The sequence below is a fragment of the Nerophis ophidion genome, linkage group LG15 (assembly GCF_033978795.1).
Source record: "Nerophis ophidion isolate RoL-2023_Sa linkage group LG15, RoL_Noph_v1.0, whole genome shotgun sequence".
In the NCBI taxonomy this organism is placed as follows: domain Eukaryota; kingdom Metazoa; phylum Chordata; class Actinopteri; order Syngnathiformes; family Syngnathidae; genus Nerophis; species Nerophis ophidion.
Window position 1 is genome coordinate 28819981 of NC_084625.1, and position 17181 is coordinate 28837161.

Consider the following 17181-nt stretch of genomic DNA (forward strand, 5'->3'; position numbering starts at 1 on the left):
ACTATAATAAGCATATAATAGTACTTGTAAGCAGGCCCTAGGCTTTGTGTGGTCCTAAACTAGTTTTGTTTGTGACCCAATTTTGTACTTTAATACTACTTAAAGGCCTACTGAAATGAGATTTTCTTATTTAAACGGGGATAGCAGGTCCATTCTATGTGTCACACTTGATCATTTCGCAATATTGCCATATTTTTGCTGAAAGGATTTAGTAGAGAACATCCACGATAAAGTTTGCAACTGGAGAAAAGCCCTGCCTCTACCGGACGTCACATGTTGATGGCTCCTCACAACTTCACATTGTTTCTAATGGGAGCCTCCAACAAAAACAGCTATTCAGACCGAGAAAACGAAAATGTCCCCATTAATTTGAGCGAGGATTAAAGAGTTGTGTTTTTTGAGTAAAAAAAAAAAAACGTGATTGCATTGGGACAGATTAAGATGTTTTTAGACACATTTACTAGGATAATTTTCGGAAATCACTTATCTTTCTATTGTGTTGCTAGTGTTTTAGTGAGTGTAACAGTACCTGCTAGTCGGAAGTGTACGTCCACTATGGCGTCACATTAGTGCCAAAAATCCAAGCGCATAAAAACTGTTATCGCGCGCTGATTCTCAATTCCGTGCGCGCGCGCGGCACCTTTTTGCGCGTGTGTGGTGTCTTTGTGCGCGCGCGGAGTGCCTTTTTGCGTGCGCGCGGTGCCTATGTGCGCGCGCCGTCTTTGTTTTGGCACTTTGTGGGCGGTTATTCTTACACAGCCTCTTCTTTCTGATTGGTCAGGCGAAAATAGCTGAGGGCCAATCAGAAGTATAGCAGGGCGGGTCATCGTCAATATGTGTCAAGATAATACAGCTCCTGTCGACAAACTAATTCTAAAAAGTCCAAATTTAGTGGAGTTGTGGAAAATGCCATTTGAATTTTATCTAAAAGTCTTTGAAGAAGGTAATGTCTCATCTGTTGAGAGAACATCACATAGTTAATGAAGTGTCGAGATATCTCTATTTTCATACACATACAACCAGTCCACAGATGTCAGTCAATGATGGAAATTATATTTTCAAATATGTTTTCTTTCCTCACTTGTTTGTTTTAAAACATATTTTTATGTATTTAATATTTGTATATGTAAATATTGAATGTATGCCACAAAGTGGGCCTGTTCATTTTCTTTTCTCCTTTCGATTTGTTATAAATGTCAGAGTATTGTATGTATGTGTATATTTAAATAGTACATGTACCATTGACATCAATAAAATGATGGGGAGCAGCTGTCCGAGGTAAGATGGCCGCTACGCTGGAGAAACATGGAGTGTTTATTCATATCTATGATGAAAGGTCCATGGCAGTTCCCTGGGATTAAAAAGAAAGGAAACCATGTTTTCATGGGGCTATCATGGCTGAACAAGTAAGTCTTTAATACAATTATCTCTCAGATGTAATTTGCCTAATGTATGGAGCGAGCTTTTTTTGTTGTTTTTTTAAATACATATTTTTAACTCTGCCATCTGAACTGATTTGGGCTGATATCTAATTTTCCATAGTTTGAGTTGTTTGCAGAAACGTAAATACTTTTTATAGTAAATTTAAAACCATATTCATTAGATGAATGAAATGCGCTGACAGTTCATTGCTCCTATATAATTCACTTCAATTAATTGTAATGTTAACCTGTCACTCATTATTCTACTAAAATAGTAATTGCAATCAGAACATCAATAATTAGGCCCATATGCTAATCATGTGTTCCTGATATGAAGTACGCATTGATAAGTGGGTTAGGGTAGACTCTGGTGTAAACTTAAAGTAGATAGAGGAAATAGTCCCACATTGTGGCATACATTCAATATTTGCATATACAAATATTAAATAAATAAAAATATTTTTTTAAACAGACAGGTGAGGAAAGAAAACATATTTGAAAATATAATTTCCATCATTGACTGACATCTGTGGACTGGTTGTATGTGTATGAAAAAATATTGATCTTGACACTTCATTAACTATGTGATATTCTCTCAACAGATGAGACATTAGCTTCTTCAAAGACTTTTAGACAAAATTCAATTGGCATTTTCCAAAACCACTAAATTTGGACTTTTTAGAATTAGTTTGTCGACAGGAGCTGTATCATCTTGACACATATTGACGATGACCCGCCCTGCTATACTTCTGATTGGCCCTCAGCTATTTTCGTCTGACCAATCAGAAAGAAGGGGCCGTGTAAGAATAACCGCCCACAAAGTGCCAAAACGAAGACGGCGCGCGCACAAAGACACCTCGCGCACGCAAAAAGGTGCCGCGCGCGCGCACAAAGGCACTACACGCGCGCAAAAGGGTGTCACGTGCGTGCACGAAGTGGCGAATCAGCGCGCAATAACAGTTTTCATGCGCTTGGATTTTTGCTACTAATGTGACGCCATAGTCCACGGCCGGGTGTTGACGCGCAGTGTCTCGGGGAAGTCAACGGTAGCTTTATGGACGGCACAAGCTCAGCTCTTCTCTGGTAAGAAACGACTTTTTACAACAATTTTCTCACCGAAACCTGCTGGTTGACCTTCGGTTGGGATCCATGTTCGCTGTGATCTATAGTAAAGTTTCACCTCCGTGAATTTTAAAGAAGGAATCACCATGTGTTTGTGTGGCTAAAGGCTAAAGCTTCCCAACTCCATCTTTCTACTTTGACTTCTCCAATATTAATTGAACAAATTGCAAAGGATTCAGCAACACAGATCTCCAAAATACCGTGTAATTATGCCGTTAAAGCAGACGACTTTTAGCTGTGTGTGTGCGCAGCGCTCATACTTCCTAAAAACACGTGACGTCACGCGTTCACATCAGCATTCCGCAATGTTTTCAACAAGAAACTTGCGGGAAATTTAAAATTGCAATTTAGTAAACTAAAAAGGCCGTATTGACATGTGTTGCAATATTAATATTTCATCATTGATATATAAACTATCAGACTGCATGGTGGGTAGTATTGGGTTTCAGTAGGCCTTTAATAGAATTATTATACTCCTGAAGGGCCCAAACCTCACCCTAAACCTAACGTCACCGACCCACATTTACACACTCAGTATGTTTACATGCACTAAATATTGCTTATTATTGACGTAAGTTGTATGGGAAAAATAGTTTAATGTTTTTTTTTCTGATTATCTTATTCACGTAGGATTATCCCTATTGGACACCAATTACCCAAATAATACATCATAATTAAAATTATTAGTGCATCTATCTTCAAGGAGGTTTAAACACTAGTGACGTCTATGTTTTGAACTTCAATCAAGGTTCCTTGAATGCACCACAATTATGTGCTATGACACACAAAAGTGAAAATGAAACTTCGTCAGATGCTGCAACATATAGACTTAACATATTTTTACCGTTCTTCTATCACCTCATCCTATTTCCCAGATGTTGGCGCTGTGTGTGAATGCATACATGTGAGCTTTGCTGACGTAAATGCGTTTTGTGTTGAGAAACCATAGAAGCGTTCCATTCTACCAGAAGGAATGAACCATTTTGCACCGTTGCAAGGGGGTGTAGGTTGTGTTACATTTTCCTCATTTGATTCAATCAACCTTATTATTGAACATTGATTTTACCGAAACTTTTGTAATTTTACATTTTATGACTGATGGATTTTAAAAAAAATAAAAGAAATAAAAAATATTTAAAAGCCTTGGCCATGATCATGTGGCCCCCCTAGTGGTTGTGGCCCTTGAATAAACAATTGCATAGATTTTACGCCACGGGCTGGCCCTGTCTATAAGCCTTCATTTACACTCCATCAGTGCTTTTTAATTATTTTCTATTCAGACCCCCCTGTGCGGAAGAACATATTGCACAGCCCCCCACTCATCACCGTGACTATAAATAGTAAAATTGTTATAACTATACCTCTGCATAACATTGTAAGTTTACTAATAATAAAGGTAAAAACACACCGGTCTTTTCTCGTCTCCCACCGTATTTTCTGGTACAGCAAAAAAGCATGTTTCATTGTTTCACATGGGTCCCACCTGGCTTTGAACCCCCCAACCCCTAGGGGCGCCAGTCCCACTATTTGAGAAGGACTGCACTACATGAACACTTCTGATCTATTGTTAGCCGAGAGGTTTTAGTTTGGTTAACTCAAATCTGAAAGCTGCACGGACCAGTGTTCAAATGACAGCGCAAATCATCAACTTTAAAAGAAGGTTTCTGTCATGATCCGTGGCCCAGATAATATTTTTTCATTTTCTGTTATTTTTGGACTCCCTTTGTTCCTGTTTTGTGCACATCTGGGTTTGTTTTGGTTTCCATGGGGATTAATTGGGTTCACCTGCCTCTGGTTAGTGGTTGGCACGCTCACCTGCAGTCTACCACTAATCAGAGAGCAATTTATTCACCTCTCTCGCCACATTCGTCCTGGCTTCTTTGTTTGCTACACGCAACCAGTTACGTAAGTTTTGCTAGTCTCCTAGCCCATGCTAAGTGTTAGCTTCAAGTGCGATTGGCATGTGTTTCATTCGACTTGTTTTCTGTCTTTGGTACTTTTTGGATTGTTCTGATAATTTAATCATGTTCCGACTTGCAAGTTCTGTCCGGAGTGGTCCGTTTGCATCCCGGGGGAACGAACCGCGCAGCAAGCTGCGACGCCCCAACCGTAACAGTTTCAGAAGCTTTTGTTGACTGGAAACTGTTAAATATAGCCCAATTAAAACAACTAACCTACATATTTATGTCATGCCAAAGTTTTTTCCTGCACACTCTTTACACAAAAAAGTGATACATATGCTTATAAACCACTTCAAAGTGCACAAAAATTATGTATTTATTTTTTGATCCAGACTCGTGTACTGTACTTCACATGGTAACTTAGCCTAAAGTACTTTCTGAATCTTGCGGGACTTAAGTGTGCAGTATTTATGCTTAATATATGAGAAACAGTTATTCATGATTAATGAATTATGCACAAAGCTAACAATAACCTGCTCCCTAATGCAGTAACGTACAACAATTGGTCTCAACAAAAGATGAGGAATACAACCTTTGGGAAAAATGTAACTTAAAACATTTGTATGCATTTATAATGCATATAACCTTTGGTATATCAGTATGTGTAATTGAATTATAGAATGGACTAAGCAACTACATTAAACAATATACTTTTATGATGCAGTTTTGGAAACAGCTAAAATGCAAAGTATAAAAGTAGAAAAAAGAAAAACCCTTATGAATGAGACAATCTATTAACTAATGCATATTCAGCAAATTATGTGAAGAACTACTTATTACCTATTCTATACTGTCACTGTTACGGCGGGGTTACAGCTTGCTGCAAGGTTCGTTCCCCCGGGATGCAAACGGACCACTCCGGACAGGACTTGCAGGTAGGAACATGACTTATTCTTGAGAAGTCAAGGAGGTACAAAAAACAGGAAACAAGCCGACATAAAAATGTGCCGATCGCACTGGAAGCTATCGCTACCACTTAGGATAGACTCAAGACAAGGAGTACTCACGTAACAGGAGCATGAAACATACAAAGCAGCCAGGCCGACTGACTGGAAAAGGCAGGCTTAAATAATGCCTCTAATTAGTGATTGAGAAACAGGTGAGTGGCCCGAACACCAATCAGAGGCAGGTGAAAATAATAAGTAGCAATGGTAACTAAACAAACTCAAAGGTGCACAATAACAGGAAATAAGGGAGTCCAAAACTAACAGAAAATAACAAAACATGATCCGGGACACGGATCATGACAGGCACACTTTTTTGATATGCATTTATTTATTCATTTATGTACTCATTCAGTTGTCACATGTGTTATTCATTGCTTCATGTGATTAAATGAACTACATTACCATTCTAGTGTAAATATGTGTTGTAACGGTACGCATGTTCAAAATAAACTAAAATTACGAACATAGAAAGACATTCTTTTCAATAAAGGGACCAATTTGCATACAAGCGTGCATAGTTGTTCAAACAAACACCACCAAAGGCGATCTTATTAATGTTATTATTATTATTTTTTAGTCTTATTTTCTGCTCTGTCGTATATAAGATTTCTCGTGCTCATTGGTGCACATTTTCTAAGTTAAAAGTAAATGGTAAACTTTCGTTTATGTTCCTACACGTACTTGACCCGCACTTTTGGTGAGAACATTTTGTAACTTTTGAGTAATAAATGAGTGATTGAATGATTCTCTGTTGATGTAAACAAAGAAGGGAAGACGAGGGGCGACGCAGGGAGACATTTGATTGGTTGGACCAGTTGTGTCCACATTCTAAAAGGTGTAAAGTACCAAGTTGAGATGTTGATGGTAAAAACTAGGGCTATTTTTTTTCAAGCTGATTCAGATAGCCTTGTATTTATACTTAAATATATATTTTTCAGGTGGTTAATAATGTTTGCTGTGTTGACGTGTGATGTTTTTTTTCTCCTTGCGGAATGTTTGCAGAACATTTGGTGCAAGCAGTATGCTGAATGTTTTGATTAATGCCATGTTTGTTGACAATAAGCATAGGGCACATTAACAATAGGCGAGCAGGTGAAAAGGAGCACTCCATTTGTTCACTCTAAATCAGGGTATGTCAAACACATTTTAGATTGGGGCCACATGGAGAAAAATCTACTCCCAAGTGGGCCGGACTGGTAAAATCACGGCACGATAACTTAAAAATAAAGACAACTTCAGGTTGTTTTCTTTGTTTAAAAATAGAACAAGCACAATCTGAAATTGTACAAATCATTATGTTGTTGTTGTTTTTTTACACTTGCGTGTTCTGATTCTATCTTTATTTGTCATTATTTACATTGTCTGAATAAATGATGTGATAATGTTCATCAGTCAACTCTTTGGTGTTCATTTTCAATCTATCAAGATAAAAATAATAATATCAAAATCAAAATACAGTAAGTTACTTATGTAGTTTGTTCATTTTCCTCGACTGATGTACTAACACAGGGGTAGGGAACCTATGGCTCTAGAGCCAGATGTGGCTCTTTTGATGACGGCATCTCGCTCTCAGATAAATATTAGCTGACATTGCCTAACACGATAAGAAATTAATAATTCCGCTGGTAATCACAGTGTTAAAAATAAAGTTTAAATTATAAAACATTCTCAACTATCCATTTTCTATTGCACCTGTTCAAGAAGTCGCATCAATAGTAAGAAAAAATATATTTATTATTGGTTAGCTTTACAATAACAACGTTATTGAAAATAATAAGAGACTTATTATACTTTAAAAATGTTGGTCTTACTTAAAAATGCACACATTTAGTTGTATTCATCCATCCATCCATCCGTCCATTTCCTACCACTTATTCCCTTTGGGGTCACGGGGGGCGCTGGTGCCTATCTCAGCTATAATCGGGCGAAAGGCGGCGTACACCCTGGACAAGTCGCCACCTATATGGCTCTCACGGAAATACATTTTGAAATATCTGGCTTTCATGGCTCTCTCAGCCAAAAAGGTTCCCAACCCCTGTACTAACATCATGTGGATTATTTTAAACATATGTAGCATCTTCTACAAAAATACAAATAATTGATATTGTGACATCCAGTAGACACTTTTAAAACAGCTTTTTCTTTTATTCAAAAATTTCAGGTTACTTTTTCTACTTAGCAAACTCATCCGGAGGGCCGGATAAAACCTGTTCGCGGGTACGTTTGACACCCCTGCTCTAAATGATCAGATTTATCGGTATGACGCCATAATTCCTCTAATCGGCTCAATAATCTGTCCGTTATTTATTGTGCATGCCTTCTCAAAACACAAAGCTGTTTCATTTAAAACATATCCATATCAGGGGTGTTAAACTCATTTATATATAATATTAATAATATATTTATATATAATGGCGGCGCCCGGAAGGGCTGCGCTCTCGAGGAGCTCCTGCTAAAGATGGAACATTTGGCAGAAATACCGGACAATTCCACAAACTTTATGGCTGGCTCGCATCGTGGTCACTCTGTGATCACGTACGACCGCCAGACACTTCTGGATGTGGACATATCGGGCCGTTTTGGACTGATAGACACTTGCGTGCTAGACTTGCTAACTAGCATGGGAATACATCGGCGGCTACATCCAGCGGCCTGTGAAGCAGGGGAGTCTAGTAGCAGCGGGGGCCGTCTACGGAGCAGACGCCAGCGGTGTGATCGGAAACGCGGATGCCGAGCGGGGCTAAAAACAAAGCAGAAGGCTAATCCCCACAGAACACCACTTTCCTCCATCCCGAAGACGGATTTAGATGGAAAATGCGAGACTACTGGTCTGGGTAAGGAGTCAGTTAAATTAGAACAAGTTTTTTCTGCTTTGAGTGTTTCAGAGTTGGACATGTGTTTTACTGAGGTGGCTAACTATGATGCGTGCAGTTTATCAAAGCAACAAACAAACAATCGGAAAATCCCCGTTACTGATACACTATAAATATAAACTATCAGCATAATACAGTCATCACACAAATTAATCATCATAGTATATACATTGAATTATTTACAATCCGGGGGTTGGGATGAGGAGATTTGGTTGATATCAGTACTTCAGTCATCAACAATTGCATCAACAGAGAAATGGACATTGAAACAGTGTAGGTCTTACTTAGTAGGATATGTACAGCCAGCAGAGAACATAGTGAGTTCAGATAGCATAAGAACAAGTATATACATTAGAAATACATTTAATTATTTACATTAGGTTATTTACAATCCGGGGAGATGGGATGTGAATGGAGGAGGGTTTTAGTAAAGGGTTGAAGTTGCCTGGAGGTGTTGTTTTAGAGCGGTTTGGAAGGAGGATAGAGATGCGCTTACTTTTACACCTGTTGGGAGTGCATTCCACATTGATGTGGCATAGAACGAGAATGAGTTAAGAACTTTGTTAGATCGGAATCTGGGTTTAACATGGTTTGTGGAGCTCCCTCTGGTGTTGTGGTTATGGCGGTCATTTACGTTAAGGAAGTAGCTTGACATGTACTTCGGTATCAGGGAGGTGTGGCTGATTTTATAGACTAGTGAATGAATGGATAAAAAATAAATAATATACCATAGTAAGTAAAAAAATACGGAATACTTAAATAATCTTTATCTAGAAAAAAAAAGGGGGTTCAAGATGTTCATAATTCTTGTTCTGTGTACTTTGTGAACACTTTGAACAGTCTCTTAAACTGAATCATATTGCTGCTCTGTTTGATTTCTTTGCCTAATCCATTCCATAATTGATTTGCACATACTGATATGCTAGAGTTTTTAAGTGTTGTAAGAGCATACAAGTGTTTTACATTCGATTTTTCTCTAAGGTTATATTTTTCCTCTTTTGTTGAGAATATCCATCCATCCATTTCTACCGCTTATTCCCTTTTGGGGTCTCGGGGGGCGCTGGCGCCTATCTCAGCTACAATCGGGCGGAAGGCGGGGTACACCCTGGACAAGTCGCCACCTCATCGCAGGGCCAACACAGATAGACAGACAACATTCACACTCACATTCACACACTAGGGACCATTTAGTGTTGCCAATCAACCTATCCCCAGGTGCATGTCTTTGGAAGTGGGAGGAAGCCGGAGTACCCGGAGAGAACCCACGCATTCACGGGGAGGACATGCAAACTCCACACAGAAAGATTCCGAGCCTGGATTTGAACCCAGGACTGCAAGAACTTCGTATTGTGAGGCAGACGCACTAACCCCTGAATAAGGTTTGTACATTCTTGGGTAGCAGGTTATAGTTTGCTTTGTATACATCATTTTAGCTGTTTGCAAATGCACCAAATTGTTGAATTTTAATATGTTTGATTAAAAAAATAAAGGGTTTGTATGTTCTTTATATCCAACATTTTGCATTAATGATTAATTTATATTTTTTGTAACACCGTTAATGAATGAAGCTCACATTTATAGTTGTTTCCCCATATGTCTACACAATAACTCCGATATGGTAACACTTTTGGGTTGCAAAGAATATGAAGTGATTTTTGGTCTAATGCATATTTTAACTTTATTCATTATTGATGTGTTTTTTGCTACTTTGTGTTGTATATTTTTTACATGAGATTTCTAGTTCATTGAATCATCTATTATTAGACCCAAAAATGTGTTTTGGTAAAACCCTTTCAATATCTACTCCGTCTATTGTTTGACTTGCTCTTCTACTGTTACCAAATAACATTATTTTAGTTTGACTGAGATTCAAAGATAGTCTGTTTTTGTCAAACTATCTTTTTAATTTGTTAATTTCTTCAGTTATTATTTGTATTATGTTCTGTGTGTTCTCTCCTGAAAAAAACGCAGTTGTGTCATCTGCAAATAATACTAACTTTAAGTCCTTTGTAACTTTACAAATGTGGTTTGTAAAAAGATTGAAGACTTTTTGTCCCATTATTGATCCTTTAGGTACGCCGCAAGGTATTTTCAGCTATGTAGAAGTGTGTTCGCCTATGTTCACATATTGCTTTCTGTTGATTAAGTAGCCTTTTACCCAGTTCAAGACCAACCCTCTGATTCCATCCATCCATCCATTTTCTACTGTTTGTCCCTATTGGGGTCACGGGGATTGCTGGAGCCTACTTCAGATGCATTCGGGCGGGTACCGGGACAAGTCGCCACCTCATCGCAGGGCCGAAACAGGTAGACAGACAACATTCACACCCACATTCACACACTAGGGACCATTTAGTGTTGCCAATCAACCTATCCCCAGGTGCATGTCTTTGGAAGTGTTAGGAAGCTGGAGTACCCGGAGGGGACCCACGCAGTCACGGGGAGAACATGCAAACTCCACACAGAAAGATCCCGAGCCCGGGATTGAACCCAGGATTACTCAGGACCTTCGTATTGTAAAGCACATGCACTAAACCCTGTCCCACCGTGCTGCCTCCCTCTGATTCCATACCTTTCTAATGTGTTTATTCAGATGCTGTGATTAATTCTGTCAAATGTTTTTGTTAAGTTCATCCAGGATTGGATGAACTTAACAAAAGTACGGTACTTCATCCATGTCCGGTGGCCATGGATGAAGTACTGGCTGCCCAGAGTCAGGACCCAGGATGGACCGCTCGTCCAGAGTCGGGACCCAGGATGGACCGCTCGCCTGTGTATCGACTTGGGACATCTCTGACCTCCGCTTGGGATGGTTTCCTGTTGGCTCCACTATGGACGGGACTCTCGCTACTGTGTTGGATCCACTTTGGACTGGACTCTCATGGTTGTGTTGGATTCACTATGGATTGAACTTTCACAGTATCATGTTAGACCCGCTCGACATCCATTGCTTTCGGTCCCCTGGGGTGAGTTTTCCTTGCCCTTATGTGGGGTCTACCGAGGATGTCGTTGTTGTTTGTGTTGTGGTTTGTGCAGCCCTTTGAGACACTAGTGATTTAGGCCTATATAAATAAACATTGATTGATTGATTGATTGATTAAGTTCTGATATTCGTCCAGATCCTCGATGTCATTGATAGCTAGGACTCTGCTTGTGGACCTTCATCCAGCTTTATGTAGATTTTGAAGTTGGCGCTCCAAGTTCCCTGAATGTTCCCTTGTTTCCTCAAGTCGCGTGCCTCCTCGGCGATTTCAGCATTGCGTTAAGTGAGGTGCTCGTTTATGTACACATTTGTGATCTTCAGCTTTTTACCCTATGTCAGTAATGCCATTTTGGATTTCCTGCTGGCAAGCTTAACAGGAAAATCAATGAACTCATTAAAAAATGGCCCAGCTTCCTTTGATTTTTCAATGTGGTGCCCCAAGTGGAAAAAGTTTGGACGACCTTAGATTTTGAGCGCTGCTAGGAAAAAAATATTTGGAAAAAATGTCGCAGATTGGCCAAAATATGTAAGGAAATTGGTTGAATTTTCACGATTGTGATGTCGAAAAATCCTGGAGGGCCTGATTGTTATTATGATACATTTTCTTTTTTATCTTTTGTTTGTTTTTAACATCTACAAAATAAACAATTACAATTACTACTAAATGTGCCCATGTTCCAAATAAAGTAAGCTAAAACTGTACCTGAAAATTATGAATACACACTTTATTTACAAATGTAAGTCATCAAATCCTGGCCGAGTCATACCAAAGACTATAAAAATGGGAGCCATTACCTCCCTGCTTGGCACTCAGCATCAAGGGTTGGAATTGGGGGTTGAATCACAAAAAATGATTTTCGGGCGCGTCCACCGCTGCTGATCACTCCTCCCCTCACCTCCCAGTGGGTGATCAAGGGTGATGGGTCAAATGAAGAGAAAAATGTTGCCACACCTAGTGTGTGTGTGTGACAATCATTGCTACTTCAACTTTAACTTTATTGTCTTCAAGAGAATCATCACTAATTCAGTGCATGTTAAAGGCCTACTGAAATGAGATTTTCTTATTTAAACGGGGATAGCAGGTCCATTCTATGTGTCATACTTGATCATTTCGCGATATTGCCATATTTTTGCTGAAAGGATTTAGTAGAGAACATCCACGATAAAGCCCTGCCTCTACCGGAAGTCGCAGATGATGACGTCACATGTTGATGGCTCCTCACATATTCACATTGATTTTAATGGGAGCCTCCAACAAAAAGAGCTATTCGGACCGAGAAAACGACAATGTCCCCATTAATTGGAGCGAGGATGAAAGATTTGTGTTTGAGGATATTGATAGTGACAGACTAGAAAAAAACAAAAACAAAAAACCCACAAGATAAAAAAAAAGAAACGCGACTGCATTGAGACGGATTCATATGTTTTTAGAGACATTTACTAGGATAATTCTGGGAAATCCCTTATCTTTCTATTGTGTTGCTAGTGTTTTAGTGAGTTTAACAGTACCTGATACTCGGAGGGGTGTGTCCACGGGTGTGTTGACGCGCAGTGTCTCAGCAAAGTCGACGGCGGCTTTATGGGCGGCACTTTATGGGCGGCACAAGCTCAGCTGATATCCGGTAAGAAGCGACTTTTTACCACAATTTTCTCACCGAAACCTGCTGGGTGACATTCGATCGGGATCCATGTCCGCTCGGATCCATAGTAAAGTTTCACCTCCAGGAATTTTAAACAAGGAATCACCGTGTGTTTGTGTGGCTAAAGGCTAAAGCTTCCCAACTCCATCTTTCTACTTTGACTTCTCCAATATTAATTGAACAAATTGCAAAAGATTCAGCAACACAGATGTCCAAAATACTGTGTAATTATGCCGTTAAAGCAGACGATTTTTAGCTGTTTGTGTGCGCAGCGCTCATATTCATAACAGACCGTGACGTCAAGCGTACACGTCATCATTACGCGACGTTTTCAAGAAAAAACTCCCGGGAAATTTAAAATTGCAATTTAGTCAACTAAAAAGGCCGTATTGGCATGTGTTGCAATGTTAATATTTCATTATTGATATATAAACTATCAGACTGCGTGGTCACTAGTAGTGGGTAATGGGTTTCAGTAGGCCTTTAAACAAAACATCCGTTTGATAATAGTTCATTCAAATGAGTCATATGGTGCGTCTAAAGTGAGCGATTAACAGCATAATCCTGCAGTAAAGCAGCAAAAGGAGCCAAAACAAAAAGGAACGCATGTAGCTGATAGATTGGTCCGCAGAGAGAACACAGGACAGGAAGAAGAGAGTCGGAGCGCGAAGAAAAAGAAGGAGATGGAGGCATCCCGTGGAGAAAGGAGGGGATTTCCCACAGCACAGATGGAAGCCATTAGCATGGTGTTGTTATTTAAAAAAAAAAGAAACTTTCATGTCTTTGCAGTCATTAGATAATACAGTTAACTGTAAGCAGCACCGTTCCGCAAATGGATGTAATATGCAGACGCAGCGATTGTTTGGTGGAACGTAATAAAGTTTAATCCTTTACAACGAAACCTAGAAAGGTTCCATGCCGACTTTCAAATTGTCGGTTGACTTAAAAAAAAATAAAAAGTCAAAACGTTCCATAAGCTCAACTTGCACTGCTGTGAGGGCACGTTGGAGCCAAAGCCACAACCACAGCGACACACACACACACTCACACACACTGCTTTTGCTGAGCTCATCGCATCTGCAGCTCTCTTGAACTTTGAACTTTGAACTGCCTCACCGGCGCATCACATCTTAGTCACATTCAAATGTCACGGGTTCGATTTCTCCCTCTAAAAGACATGTTTAGCATAAAAAGAGGCTGCTTCTTACCTTAGTTTGTCCTGAGCTTGCTTCCCCTCACTCAGACACGCCATCATGCACTTTGCCTCCTTTGAGCAGGCTGCCAGCTCCTCCACTAAAGAGGGACAGGAACAAAAGAGGCATTTAAAAAAAATAACACACAACTTTGATTGAAATACATCAACATATTTCTGCATAATGAGATAAAATGTGCATTTGTAGTTAACGTTAAGGATGACAAATAAGCTGCATCCTCTGAGACAAAAGAAGCACTACCCTGTTTTGACAATAGATGGCACTCTTTACCCTAAGCAGCTCCTGACTTGCAGGCCCTTCAATCATGTTCCTTTTCGGGCTCAATCCTCAGTCCACATGCAATAAAACCCCCATTGTCCCACACTGAGTGGTGCAGTACACTGAGCGGCTGCATAATAAACTACTGGTCAGCCTCCTTCGTTTGCTTTTCAGTTTCAGGACTTCCCTCATTTCTTTTTGTTGTTGTTGTCGTGTGTGCTGCTGTTTTGTATGTCAATGTTCCCTCATAGCTCTTTAAAACCTTTTCACCAAATTCAGTATTCATTGAACACAACATAAACTGTCAGCCGTCAGTGGCCAAGGCTGGTGAATATTGAGGAGGGGTGCATGAGCACTTTATATGCTGGGGTGTATATGTGTGTGTGTGTGTGTGTGTGTGTGTGTGTGTGTGTGTGTGTGTGTGTGTGTGTGTGTGTGTGTGTGTGTGTGTGCGTGTGTGTGTGTGTGTGTGTGTGCAAGAGTGGGGCCAAATATTTACAGGACGGACCTTGACTTTGTGAACATGAATGTGTATTAGAGTGCGCGGAAAGGAGGCTGTGATGCTTTAAAGGCCTACTGAAATGAGATTTTCTTATTTAAACGGAGATAGCAGGTCCATTCTATGTGTCAAACTTGATCATTTCGCAAAATTGCCATATTTTTGCTGAAAGGATTTAGTAGAGAACATCGACGATAAAGTTTGCAACTTTTGGTGCAGATAAAAAAGCCTTGCCTGTACCGGAAGTCGCAGACGATGACGTCACAAGGGTGAGGGTTCCTCACGTCCTCACATTGTTTTAACGGGAGCCTACAGCAGCAAGAGCTATTCGGACCGAGAAAACGACAATTTCCCCATTAATTTGAGCAAGGATGAAAGATTTGTGGATGATGATATTGATAGCGAAGGACTACAAAAAAATAAAAAAATAAAATAAAAAAGGCGATTGCATTGAGACGGATTCATATTTACTAGGATAATTCTGGGATAATTCCACGGGTGTCTTGAGGCCAGTGTCTGAGGGAATTCGACGGCAGATACAAGGACGGCGCAAACTCCACAGATGTCCAGTAAGAAGCGACTTTCAAACACAATTTTCTCACCAAAACCTGCCGGTTGACAAGTGGTCGGGATCTATGTTCGCTTGACCGCTCTGATCCATAGTAAAGCTTCACCTTCGGAAATTTTAAACAAGGAATCACCGTGTGTTTTTGTGGCTAAAGGCTAAAGCTTCCCAACTCCGTCTTTCTACGTTGACTCCTCCATTATTAATTGAAGAAATTGCAAAAGATTCAGCAACACAGATGTCCAGAATACTTTTTAATTGCACGATGAAAAGAGACGACTTTTAACCGCAAATGGTGCTGCGCTAATATGTCCTGACAGTCCGTGACATCACGCGCACGCGTCATTATTCTGCGACATTTTCAACAAGGAACTCCGCGGGAAATTTTAAATTGCAATTCAGTAAACTAAACTTGCCGTATTGGCATGTGTTGCAATGGAAATATTTCATCATTGATATATAAACTATCAGACTGCGTGGTCGCTAGGAGTGGGTTTCAGTAGGAAATTAAGGCCCGGCCGGCCGCCATCAGATAAACCCAAAGCACATTTTTAAGAAATAAAAAAACCTGCACGTCATACGATAAAATAGGGCTGCAGCTATCAAATATTTCATTAATGAAGCAATCCATCGAGTGACGGGATAAAACATACTTTATAGCCTTGTGGCATGTTTTAAGGAAAAGAGCTAAAATATGTATGTACTGTATTTTTCAGAGTATAAGTCCCACCTGCCGAAAATGCACAATAAAGAAGGGAAAAAATATATATAAGTCGCACAGGAGTATAAGTCGCATTTTTGGGGGACATTTATTTGATAAAACCCAACACCAAGAATAGACATTTGAAAGGCAATTTAAAATAAATAAAGAATAGTGAAAACAGGCTGAATAAGTGTACGTTATATGATGCATAAATAACCAACTGAGAAGGTGTCTGGCATGTTAACGTAACATATTATGGTAAGAGTCAAATAACTATAACATATAGAACATGCTATACGTTTACCAAACAATCTGTCACTCCTGATATAAATCCCATGAAATCTTATACGTTTAGTCTCTTACGTGAATGAGTTAATCATTTTATTTGATATTTTACGGTAATGTGTTAATAATTTCACACATAAGTCGCTCCTGAGTATAAGTCCCACCAAAACAATGAAAAAAACTGTGACTTATAGTCTGAAAAATACTGTATTTTTGAAGCTGCAGCAATCGATGTTTTTGGTTATCTAGTAATCTATCAATTAGTTTGTCCGATTAATCGAGTAATCAGATGAACATAATTTATAGACTAAATGCATATTTGAGGGAAAATGTTGAAATAAATATTTGCCAAAATGCTGCAGCTATCGATAATTTGAGTGATCCGGTATCTACCAATTAGTTTTTCTAATTAATAGAAAAAGCACACCTTATAGCAGACCTGGGCAAATGAAGGCCTGGGGGCCACATGCGGCCCGTTAAGCTTTTCAATCTGGCCCGCCGGACATTCCCAAATAAAAATGTTTTAGATGTTTAAGACGGAAAGTGTAGCTGCCATTATGATGTGATGTCTTTAAATGACCGTAAGTCTTGAACTCTACTAAGTCTTTCAATGGTTGGAATCTGCGCTTTTGCATGATATACTAGTTTCTATGGTAATCTAAGTCATAGCAGCTCAGACGAGGCACCAAGAAGTGTGGGTGGGGAGCGTT

At 39.6% G+C, this 17181-nt stretch overlaps 1 protein-coding gene across 1 annotated transcript in view; it reads right to left on the reverse strand.

Moving 5' to 3' along the window:
• The window catches only part of LOC133569917 (plectin-like), a 200321-nt gene that overhangs the window by 118625 nt on the left and 64515 nt on the right, over nt 1–17181 (reverse strand). The window contains exon 9 of the mRNA XM_061922506.1: nt 14156–14240. Within this exon, the coding sequence (XP_061778490.1) occupies nt 14156–14240 (85 nt within the window). The remainder of the gene's footprint in view (nt 1–14155; nt 14241–17181) is intronic.